The 12,500-nt window shown below is 39.0% G+C and overlaps 1 protein-coding gene across 1 annotated transcript in view; it reads left to right on the top strand.

Annotated features, from left to right (window-relative positions):
- Window positions 1–12,500, top strand: part of LOC133607267 (beta-2 adrenergic receptor-like) — a 29,159-nt gene that overhangs the window by 13,063 nt on the left and 3,596 nt on the right. Inside the window, exons 2-3 of the mRNA XM_061961751.1 lie at window positions 6,788–6,968; window positions 10,005–10,296. Coding sequence (XP_061817735.1) covers window positions 6,788–6,968; window positions 10,005–10,296 — 473 coding nt within the window. The remainder of the gene's footprint in view (window positions 1–6,787; window positions 6,969–10,004; window positions 10,297–12,500) is intronic.

Genomic DNA, 12,500 nt, shown 5'->3' with positions numbered 1-12,500 from the left:
CCAAGAACCCTTGAAAAACCCTTTCTTCGGGAAAGGGTTTTTCAGAAGCAAATGGTTCCAGTTAGAACCTCAGCCCTTGTAGAAGAACCCTTTTAGAACCCTTATTTCTAAGAGTGTAGAACAGTCCGGATGGTTCTTGTCCTCTTTAGTCCGGAGGACACGACGTCCACAGTTTCCACAAACAATTTGAAATGTGGACCACAGAACACTTTTCCACTTTGTATCAGTCCATCTTAGATGAGTTCTAGCCCAGCAAAGCCAGCGGCGTTTCTGGGTGTTGTTGATAAATGGCTTCGGCTTTGCATAGTAGAGTTTCAACTTGCACTTACAGATGTAGCGACGAACTGTAGTTACTGACAGTGGTTTTCTGAAGTGTTCCTGAGCTCATGCGGTGATATCCTTTACACACTGATGTCGCTTTTTTTGATGCGGTACCGCCCGAGGGATCCAAGGTCCGTAATATCATCGCTTACGTGCAGTGATTCCTCCAGATTCTCTGAACCTTTTGATGATATTACGGACCGTAGATGGTGAAATCCCTAAATTCCTTGCAATAGCTCGTCGAGAAACGTTGTTCTTAAACTGTTGGACAATTTGCTCACGCATTTGTTGACAAAGTGTTGACCCTCGCCCCGTCCTTGTTTGTGACAGACTGAGCTTTTTATACCCAATCATGGCACCCACCTGTTCCCAATTAGCCTGTTCGCCTGTGGGATGTTCCAAATAAGTGTTGGATGAGATAGGCTTCGCGGTAGAAAATGGATGAATGGATGAGCATTCCTCAACTTTCTCAGTCTTTTTTGCCACTTGTGCTAGCTTTTTTTTTAAAAATGTTGCAGGTTATATACATGTTTTAATTGACATGTAGGAAATAACTTTTATGTGATCGATCAACATCGATGTGTCACTCACATTGGCTGACAGTCTTCTTCTTTGCAAAGCCCCGCCCACCCACTAATTGACCCCATCTGAGCCAATCAACTCGCTCTCCCCCTCACTGACAACGCCAGACATCAAGGTTGTAATCTGCACGCCGCAACAAACACGATCTTGTGTCTGCCGGCCGTGCACGCTGCAGGGGCGTGCACGTGGCGTGGCTCCTCCCTTCCTGCTGCGGCGGCGTTTGGCAGCGTCGACGATGAGCTCACCGACTACACACTTTGTGCGCGAAGGCAACACAACAACACACACACCAGTTTTGAAGCAGCAGTTAATCATGGCCATGTGTCGTTAATATGACTTAGACTTCCTTTTTATTGTCATTCAAATGTGAACTTTACAGTACAGATAAGAACAACATTCTGTTGCATTAGCTCGTGGTAGTGCAGGATAAAAAAAATCAATAAGGTGCAGATATAAATAAATAGATTACTGTACAGATAAATATATTGCACTTTTGCATATGCGTCCACGTTTATGGATGTATGTTATATTGTCTTTATATTCCAGCGAGTTTATCCATTTTGGGGGGAATTAAAGGGGATTATTTTAATGCGTTCAAGAGTCTTACGGCCTGAGGGAAGAAGCTGTTACAGAACCTGGAGCAGGCCCGGCCCTAACCAATCTGGCGCCCTAGGCAAGATTTTAGGTGGCGCCCCCCCCCACATCGGCAGTGAAGTGTATATACTCACAAGAAACCGAATAGCTTTGTCTTTGACCTTTTTTTTTTTACTTACAACTATACCTAATATATAAAGGGGTGGAAAAGTGACTATTACCTGCAGGGCAAACATTAGCTAACCAGAAGGCAATAACAATGTAAACAAAAAACACCTGCTTAAAAGATCTAATACAAATGTCCCTGAGGAATGTAAGGTGGGAGTACTGTAATTACCTAACGTTACATTATTATTTTCCATAACAATTTAGCCCCCTCCACAATATTAACCCGACGTTAAAACAGAACTAGCTATTTACTGATTAGCAATTGCCGAATCATGTAAAATTAGCTTAATGCTAAAAAGCCAGGTTACTATCACATTCGGTAACAGACAAATAATTTCATGTAGGCTAACGTTACCTACCTGCTAACTGTCTTTTTCTCGTTTCTCCTCTTCTTTTCTCTTTTTTCTTCCCAGGGCACCTGACAGTTTTGGCCGTTTTGACATCTTGTGTTGATTTTTTGATGTGGTGACGTCCAAAAAGAGTCATGATATGGGAAGGGAGGGGGCGCACCGTTCGGGGGAAAGGGGGGAGAGGGGGGCGTAATGTTGTAACAAATAATATTTCTATTAAATAGGCTTTACTTTGCATTTTAATTAACGTGGGATTATTTTTTTGTATTTAGAAATAATAGTACCAACTTTTTTTTTTTTTTTTTTTTCTCCAACATTTGTGGCACTGGCGTGGCGCCCCCTGATGGACGGCGCCCTTAGCATTTGCCTATACGGCTTATGCCACGGGCCGGCCCTGATCTGGAGGTTCTGCTTCGGAGGCTGCGGAACCTCTTTCTAGAGTCCAGCAGTGAAAACAGTCCTTGGTGGGGGTGGGAGGAGTCTTTGCACATTTTCTGAGCCCTGGTCAGGCAGCGGCTTTTTTGCGATCTCCTGGATAGGAGGAAGAGGAGTCCTGATATGAATATGCAGCATATACACTTCAGGGGGGGTATGGTATATAATCATACTTGCCAACCCTCCCGAATTTTCCGGGAGACTCCCGAAATTCAGCGCATCTCCCGAAAACCTCCCGGGACAAATATTCTCCCGAAAATCTCCCGATTTTCAGCCGGAGCTGGAGGCCACGCCCCCTCCAGCTCCATGCGGACCTGAGTGAGGACAGCCTTTTTTCACAACGGGAGGACAACAGGGTGACAAGAACTAAATCATCCAGACGAGAGATAAATTGTATTATTATGTTTATCTTACCTAAAAATAAATATATTTATTAATTAAAAAAAAAAAAAACGAAATAAATTTTTACTATATTTTGCTAAAAACATCAAAATTAATTGTATTTTTATTTGTATTTTTTCTGACTCCTTATTACATCCAGGCATTAGAATTACACATTAAAATAAACATATTTGAGATAATTAATTTTTAAATTATCATAATAATTCATTTAAAATGATCATATTTAATTATTAAAATAATTGCTTGTTTATCAACAACTTTAGCATTTTATTCATTACATTTTGAAGCTCTCAGAAGCCAAGTTATGTTATATTCCTTAATATTTATTTATGCAAGTTTGAAGTATCAATTATCTCAACACAGTTTTGTTTGCATATTTTCAGGATGTAGAGATATATATACATATATATATATATATATATATATATATATATATATATATATATATATATATATATATATATATATATGAAATACTTGGTGAATTCTAGCTGTCAATATACTCCTCCCCTCTTAACCACGCCCCCAACCACGCCCTGCCCCACCCCCGACCACGCCCCCACCCCCACCTCCCGAAAACGGAGGTCTCAAGGTTGGCAAGTATGGGTATATATGTATATATTTTTTTGGTCATAAAGAAATACTATCATGTGTGCTTACGGACTGTATCCCTGCAGACTGTATTGATATATATTGATATATAATGTAGGAACCACAATATTAATAACAGAAAGAAACAACCCTTTTGTGCGAATGAGTGTAAATGAGTGGGGGAGGTTTTTTGAGTTGGTGCACATTTTAATTTTCCTGAGGGAACGCTCCTGAAGGAATCAATAAAGTACTATCTGTCTATCTATCTATCCATCTAATTGTAAGTGTATCTTGTGTTTTTTATGTTGATTTAATAAAAAACATTATTATAATTATTTTTTATTTTTTATTGTGCTCATCCACGGACCGGTACCGGGCCGCGGCCCGGTGGTTGGGTACCACTGCACTACAGTATATATTATATTATAGTATATTATTTCATTTTAATATTACTTTGTATATTATATTATTTTCTATTGCATTATATCATATTTATATTGACCCGAACCTCGGATAAGCGGAAGAAGATGGATGGATGGATGGATTTTCTATTTTATTATATTATATTGTATATTATATTACATGATTTTAATATTATATTATAATGTATTATATTATATTACATTATATTATATTATTTTGTATTATATTATATTATTTTCTATATTATTATATTATATTGTATATTATATTACATTATTTTTATATTATAGTATATTGTATTATATTATATTACATTATATGATCTTATTTTGTGTTATATTATATTATTTTCTATTTTATTGTATTATATTGTATATTATATTACATGATTTTTGTATTAAATTATATTGTATTATGTTATATTACTTTATATTATATTATTTTGTATTATATTATATTGTATTGTATTATATTATATTATACTGTACAGTATTATTTTTATATTATATTATTTTATATTGTATTATATTACATTTTATTATATTGTAAAAAAATTTATATGATTTTTATATTGCATTGTATTATATTTTTCGTATTATATTATATTATATTACATTATATTATCTTTTAATATATTATATTACATTACAATACATTGTTATAACTAACCCTAAAAATCATGGCTTTCCATACTTGGCTCCGTCTAAGATGTACACTAACTTTTTCTGTGACATAATGCTAACGTTAGCTCGCTAAAATTTTACGGTAGCATTTTGGCTAATTTTGTAAGTTTAACCTTAAAAATCATGGATTTTGAGACTTTTAACTTCTTTTATGGTATCATGCTAATGTATGCTAACATTTATTGCTAGCATTTTTGCAAATTGTGTTCATTCAAATCTAGAAATCATTGATTTCGATACTTGGCGCCATCTTAGAAGGACGCAAACTTTTCCTGTGACATAATGCTAACGTTAGCTCGCTAAAATTTTCCGGTAGCATTTTGACAAATTTTGTAAGTTTAACCTTAAAAATCATGGATTTTGAGACTTCTAACTTCTTCTATGGTATCATGCTAATGTATGCTAACATTTATTTCTAGCATTTTTGCAAATTGTATTGATTCAAACCTAAAAATCATTGCTTTCGATACTTGGTGCCATCTTAGAAGGACGCAAGCTTTTTCTGTGACATAATGCTAACGTTAGCTTGCTAAAATTTTATGGTAGCATTTTGGCTAATTTTGTCAGTTTAACCTTAAAAATCATGAATTTTGAGACTTTTAACTTCTTCTATCGTATCATGCTAATGTATGCTAACATTTATTGCTAGCATTTTTGCAAATTGTGTTTATACAAACATAGAAATCATTGATTTCGATACTTGGCACCATCTTAGAAGGACGCAAACTTTTCCTGTGACATAATGCTAATGTTAGCTTGCTAACATTTTACGCTAGAACTTTGGCTAATTTGGTAAGTTAAACCTTAAAGATCATGAATTTTGAGATGTCTAACTTATTCTCTGTTAGCATGCTAATGTTAGTATGCTAACATTTAATGGTAGCATTTTTGCAAATTGTATTCATTCAAACCGAAAAATCATTGCTTTCGATACTTGGCGCCAACTTAGAAGGACGCAATATTTTCCGGTGACATAATGCTAATGTTAGCTCGCTAACATTTTACGCTAGAATTCTACGCTAGAATTTTAGCTAATTTTGTAAGTTCAACCCCTGAAAATCATGGATTGTGAAACGTCTAACTTCTTCTCTGTTAGCATGCTAACATTTAATGCTGGCATTTTTGCAAATTGTATTCATTCAAACCGAAAAATCATTGCTTTTGATACTTGGCGCCAACTTAGAAGGACGCAATATTTTCCGGTGACATAATGCTAATGTTAGCTCGCTAACATTTTACGCGAGAATTCTACGCTAGAATTTTACGCTAGAATTTTAGCTAATTTTGTAAGTTTAAGCCCCTGAAAATCATGGATTGTGAAACGTCTAACTTCTTCTCTGTTAGCATGCTAACATTTAATGCTGGCATTTTTGCAAATTGTATTCATTCAAACCTAAAAATCATTGCTTTCAATACTTGGCGCCATCTTAGAAGGACGCGATATTTTCCTGTGACATAATGCTAACGTTAGCTTGCTAACATTTTACGCTAGCATTTTGGCTAATTTGGCAAGTTTAACCTGCTCCAGCGGTAGAAAATGGATGGATGGATGGATAACCTTAAACATCATGGATTTTGAGATGTCTAACTTCTTCTACGTTAGCATGCTAATGTTAGTATGCTAACATTTTATGCCGGCATTTTTGAAAATCGTATCCATTCAAACCTAAAAACCATTGCTTTTGGATACTTGACACTAACCTTTTTGACATTATCATGCGGACGTTATCATGCTAACATTTTATGCTAGTATTTCAGCTGATTATATTCGAATTAAACCTGAAAATCATGGCTTTTGATATTTGGGGGAAACTAAGAAGTTTGCTTTATTTTCCTACCTTATCATATTAATGTTAGCATGCTAACTTTTTATGCTATCATTTTAGCGAATTTAATTAGTTTAAACCCCAAAATAATGGCTTTTGGTACCGGGCGCCATCTTATAAGTACGCTAACTGTTCACGTCATCATGCTAATGTTAGCATGCTAACATTTTATGCTAGCACTTTAGCTAATTTTAATCATTTCAACCTACAATTTGTTGGTTTTGATACTTTTTGGGACCTTGCATGTATGATCAACGTTCCCAACGTTAGCATGCTAACGCTTTATGCTCGTATTTTAGTTTCACCCATCAAAATATGCGTGGGAATCTTTTTAATAATATTATATTATATCGTATAACATTACATAGACCGTTATATATGGAATAAAAGACAGTGTGTTTTATGTTTGTAGGTCACAGAGGTGACGGGGGTCCAAGAGGCCCCGGGCGTCCCGTCGTCACCAGCTAACCAATCAGGCGGCAGCAACTCCTCACTGCCGCCTGATTGGTCAGCTCCATCTTCAGAGTACAACGATGCTGAGCTGGTCCTGTTGGGCGCCGCCATGGCCATTCTGGTTGTGGCCATCATCTCTGGTGAGTCGACTTATGGACTGTCAGGCTCAAACACTGATGACATCTATTAAACAAGACAAGAAGCAAGGAATTAAACAGAGACAGAATTCAATTTAGCTCAACGAGGAGAAATGCGTACACCTGTACCCTTGTACAGTGTTCCACGCTCCGACGAAAGATTGCACGCCTCCTCTTTTATTTGGACTTTCCCTGATTACATGGCAACAGCTGTTTCTAAGGGAGGGGGGTCGTAAACAGACATCGCCTTGGATTACAAAACAGTTCAAAGAAAAGGTCCGTTCAAAGAAAAGGTCGTAGAACAGTTCAAAGAAGAGGTGCCTGGCGGGGAGTCAGGTCCTGCTTCCTCTTCACTTTGTAGTTCTCGGGTCAAGACAAAATCTTCCTGTGGATTACAATAGAGGAAAGAAACCGAACACCTTCATGTTGCTTCCCATCCTACACAGTGGAGTTTTACAAGCCTTCTTCTTGGTGGGTGGATGGATGGATGGATGGATGAATGAATGGATAGATGACGTATGGATAAATGAATGTATTGTTCGATGAATGGATTGATGGATGATTGATCAATGGATTTGTTTATCGATGATGAATTAATTGTTGGCTTACATGTTTATGGATGAATTGATTAATGAATGGATTGATTGATTGTTGGCGTGAACGACTCAAGCTGTGGTCCGGGTTCACAGGACCACCAAGGAAGGACATTCTGGTGAGCAGGTGTAGACTTCTTTATTCTGCAATAAAAAAAAGTCTCAGTGTCGGTCGCTTTTCAGCTCCGCTTCTCTGCTCCAGCTCTTCGGCTCGTGCGTGGTCGTCTTCCGTGTGCTCTCAGTCTCTCGCGCTCAGCATCCGCTTCTCGCTGGCTCCTTCTCTCATCTCCGCCTCGTCCCCAGACGTTTACAGCTGACGCCCTTTTATTCAGTGCGAGAGGATATTTAAATTGTGCCCAGCTGAGCGATCCACGCACCTTGTACTTGTACTGCTCGCTCGTCGTCCACGCCTCCTCGCCGCCATCTTGGAGCGGGCTCCGGTGTGCCCTGCCTCGCTGTCGGTCTGCCGGCCCCGCCTCCCCACAGTCCTCCATCGCCGGACGCAAGCCGGGCTTCCGACCGGCTGAGCCTACTCCCCCTCACCCCCATTTCGAGGGAGCGAGAAGTGGGGACGGCCAGGTCCCCCTGTGGCCCCGGTCTTCTCTTCCTCTCTGTCCTTTTCTTCTTCTGTGTCCTTTTCTTCTTCTCTGTCCTTTTCTTCTTCTGTGTCCTTTTCTTCTTCTTCTTCTGTATCTTTTCCTTCTTCTTCTGTATCCTTTTCTTCTTCTGTGCCCTTTTCGTCTTCTTCTGTATCTTTTTCTTCTTCTTCTTCGGTATCTTTTCCTTCTTCTTCTGTATCCTTTTCTTCTTCTGTGTCCTTTTCTTCTTCTTCTTCTGTATCTTTTCTTTCTTCTTCTTCTGTATCTTTTCCTTCTTCTTCTGTATCATTTTCTTCTGCTTCTGTATCCTTTTCTTCTTCTGTACCCTTTTCTTCTTCTTCTGTATCTTTTTCTTCTTCTTCTGCATCCTTTTCTTCTTCTTCTGTATCCTTTTCTTCTTCTGTACCCTTTTCTTCTTCTTCTGTATCTTTTTCTTTTTCTTCTGTATCCTTTTCTTCTTCTTCTGTATCCTTTTCTTCTTCTGTACCATTTTCTTCTTCTTCTGTATCTTTTTCTTCTTCTTCTTCTGTATCTTTTTCTTCTTCTTCTTCTGTATCTTTTCCTTCTTCTTCTGTATCCTTTTCTTCTTCTGTACCCTTTTCTTCTTCTTCTGTATCTTTTTCTTCTTCTTCTTCTGTATCTTTTTCTTCTTCTTCTTCTTCTTCTGTATCTTTTCCTTCTTCTTCTGTATCCTTTTCTTCTTCTGTGTCCTTTTCTTCTTCTTCTTCTTCTTCTGTATCTTTTCCTTCTTCTTCTTCTGTATCTTTTCCTTCTTCTTCTGTATCCTTTTCTTCTGCTTCTGTATCCTTTTCTTCTTCTGTACCCTTTTCTTCTTCTTCTGTATCTTTTTCTTCTTCTGTATCTTTTTCTTCTTCTGTATCTTTTCCTTCTTCTTCTGTATCCTTTTCCTCTTCTGTGTCCTTTTCTTCTTCTTCTTCTGTATCTTTTCCTTCTTCTTCTTCTGTATCTTTTCCTTCTTCTTCTGTATCCTTTTCTTCTGCTTCTGTATCCTTTTCTTCTTCTGTACCCTTTTTTTCTTCTTCTGTATCTTTTTCTTCTTCTTCTGTACCCTTTTCTTCTTCTTTTGTATCTTTTTCTTCTTCTTCTTCTTCTGTATCCTTTTCTTCTTCTGTGCCCTTTTCTTCTTCTTCTGTATCTTTTTCTTCCTCTTCTTCTTCTGTATCTTTTCCTTCTTCTTCTGTATCCTTTTCTTCTGCTTCTGTATCCTTTTCTTCTTCTGTACCCTTTTTTCTTCTTCTGTATCTTCTTCTTCTTCTTTTGTATCTTTTTCTTCTTCTTCTTCTGTATCTTTTCCTTCTTCTTCTGTATCCTTTTCTTCTTCTTCTGTATCTTTTTCTTCTTCTTCTTCTTCTGTATCTTTTTCTTCTTCTTCTTCTTCTTCAGTATCTTTTCCTTGTTCTTCTGCATTTACTTCTTCTTCTGTATTTACTTCTTCATTTACTTCTTCATTTACCTCTTTGTCCCACTTTTCTTCTTCTTCTTCTTCTTCTTCCACTTCTCCTTCTTGAGAATCAATCCATTCATTGATTAATGAATGGATTGATTGTTGGGTTGCTGGATAGATTGATTGATTGGTGATGAATGGACATTTTTATTAATAATGAATACATTAATTAATTGATTGATTGCTCGATGAATGGATTGATGGATAAATGGATGGAAATATAAATGAATTGATGGATGGATGAATAGATGCATAGATGAATGGACTGATTTATTGATTGATGGATGGAGTGATGGTTGGATTGATTGATGGATGTAGTGATGTATGGATGATTGACATATGGATGCAATGATTGAGTGTCCAGAGGTCTGCTTGTGTCCAGGTAACGTGCTGGTGATCAGCGCCATCTTGCGCTCCCGGCGGCTGCAGACGGTCACCAACCTTTTCATCACCTCGCTGGCGGTGGCCGACCTCATCATGGGCGTGGCCGTGGTTCCGTTCGGGTCCATCTACATCCTGCTGGGGTCCTGGCATTTCGGGAACTTCCTGTGCGAGTTCTGGACGGCCACGGACGTGCTGTGCGTGACGGCCAGCATCGAGACGCTGTGCGTGATCGCTTTGGACCGCTACCTCGCCATCACCTCGCCCCTGCGCTACCCCACGCTGCTCACCAGGTCGGTCTGAGACGGAGTGCTCCACTTCCTCCATGTTTGAAAGTTCTTTGACAACCTTGTGCTGCTTTTCCACATCCCACTTTGGGAGCGGCGCTGCAGGAAATGATGAAGCCGTGAAATCAACAGCAGCTTTTTCACAGCTGAAGTGGGACCGGTCAGCAAAAATATCAAGTACCGTATTTTCCGGACTACAAGGCGCACTTAAAATCCTTTTTTTCCCCCTCAAAACTCGACAGTGCGCCTAATGTACGGAATAATTCTGGTTGTGCTTACCGACCTCGAAGCAATTTTATTTGGTACATGATGTAATGATAAGTGTGACTAGTAGATGGCAGTCACACATAGGAGATACGTGCAGACTGCAATATGTCATGACTTGGTCCGGGGTGTGTGCTTTTCCAGGATGCAATGGAAAGTTGGCTCGTGCGAGACGGGAATGAAGGTACATGATTTATTATTATCAAAAAAAGGAATACCGTATTTTCCGCACCATAAGGCGCCCTGGGTTATAAGCCGCGCCTTCAATGAACGGCATATTTCAAAACTTTGTCCACCTATAAGCCGCCCCGTGTTATAAGCCGCATCTAACTGCGCTAAAGGAATGTCAAAAAAACAGTCAGATAGGTCAGTCAAACTTTAATAATATATTAAAAACCAGCGTGATGTGGGCGCGCATGGAGTCGTATATCAACATGGACGGAGCTGCGTGAAAAAAGCCACCCGGCCTCTTCGCGTAAACTTACCTTAACCACTCGCTCATCTTTTCTTCATCCATCCCTTCGAGTTAGCTTTTATGATGACGCCGGCTGGAAAGGTCTCTTTTGGCAAGGTCTTCCTTTTGAATATCACCATGGGTGGAAGTTTCTGGCCATTAGCATGGCAAGCTAGAACCACAGTGAAGGATGACTTCTCATTCCCTGTGGTGCGAATATTCACCGTACGTGCTCCCGTTGTATCCACAGTGCGGTTCACAGGAATATCAAAAGTCAGTGGAACCTCGTCCATGTTGATAATGTTCTCTGGCCGGATCTTTTTTTCAGCTATCTTGTTTTTACAATATGCACGGAAAGTAGCCAGCTTTTCTTGAAAGTCTTTAGGCAGTTGCTGTGAAATAGTAATCCGTGTGCGGATGGAGAGATTGCGTCTTTTCATGAACCGGATCCCTGTCGCTTAGTAGGAGCCATTTTGTGATCTTTACAGATGTAAACACACAAAGGAAATGAAACGTACGGTGATATCCGCGCGCTTCTTCTTCTTCTACGCGGGCGGGTGGTTGCTTACAGTAGAAGAAGAAGCGCTTCCTGTTCTATGGGGGCGGGTGCTTACCTTGGCGGTTGCTTGCGTAGAAGAAGAAGCACTTCCTCTTCTACGGGGAAAAAAGATGGCGGCTGTTTACCGTAGTTGCGAGACCGAAACTTTATGAAAATGAATCTTAATATTAATCCATATATAAAGCGCACCGGGTTATAAGGCGCACTGTCAGCTTTTGAGAAAATTTGTGGTTTTTAGGTGCGCCTTATAGTGCGGAAAATACGGTAAATGAAAGTGCGCACAGTGGCGGAGAATAAACTATGAAACCAAAAGACTATAGCAAAAAAGTACAAACAAAAAACACGCACAATGGCGGAGAACAAACTATGAAACCAAAAAGACTATAAATATGGAACAAAAACTTACTTGGCTTGGACAAAAGTAGTTGCTTGAGGAATTGACATGAAAAGAAGTATCAGGCATGAACAGAGCATAAATGTGTTGAGGTCGTCAGGACGAACAACAGAAAATGAATGAACTTAAATACTATGGACATGATTAGTGAAAGCAGGTGCGTGACTCAAAACGTGAAACAGGTGCGTGACGTGACAGGTGAAAACTAATGGTTGCTATGGTGACAAACAAGAGTGCACAATGAGTCCAAACGTGGAACAGGTGAAACTAATGGGGTAATCATGGAAACAAGACAAGGGAGTGAAAAGACAGAAACTAAAGAGTCCTATAACCAAACAAAAACATGACTTAACACAAAACATGATTACACAGACATGACACAATATGACGCCGGTAAACAACACCAAAACTTTAAATGTTCCATTGAAAATAAAGAACATTACACACGGCGCTCAAAAATCTGTCAAAATGTTTTAGTACGACTTTGAAGCCACACCGCTTGATGGATTGTCGGCCCATTACCGTAGTCAGAGATACAA

The sequence above is a fragment of the Nerophis lumbriciformis genome, linkage group LG09 (assembly GCF_033978685.3).
Source record: "Nerophis lumbriciformis linkage group LG09, RoL_Nlum_v2.1, whole genome shotgun sequence".
In the NCBI taxonomy this organism is placed as follows: domain Eukaryota; kingdom Metazoa; phylum Chordata; class Actinopteri; order Syngnathiformes; family Syngnathidae; genus Nerophis; species Nerophis lumbriciformis.
Note: the sequence above shows the minus strand (reverse complement) of the source record. Positions and strands in the feature narration are given on the sequence as shown.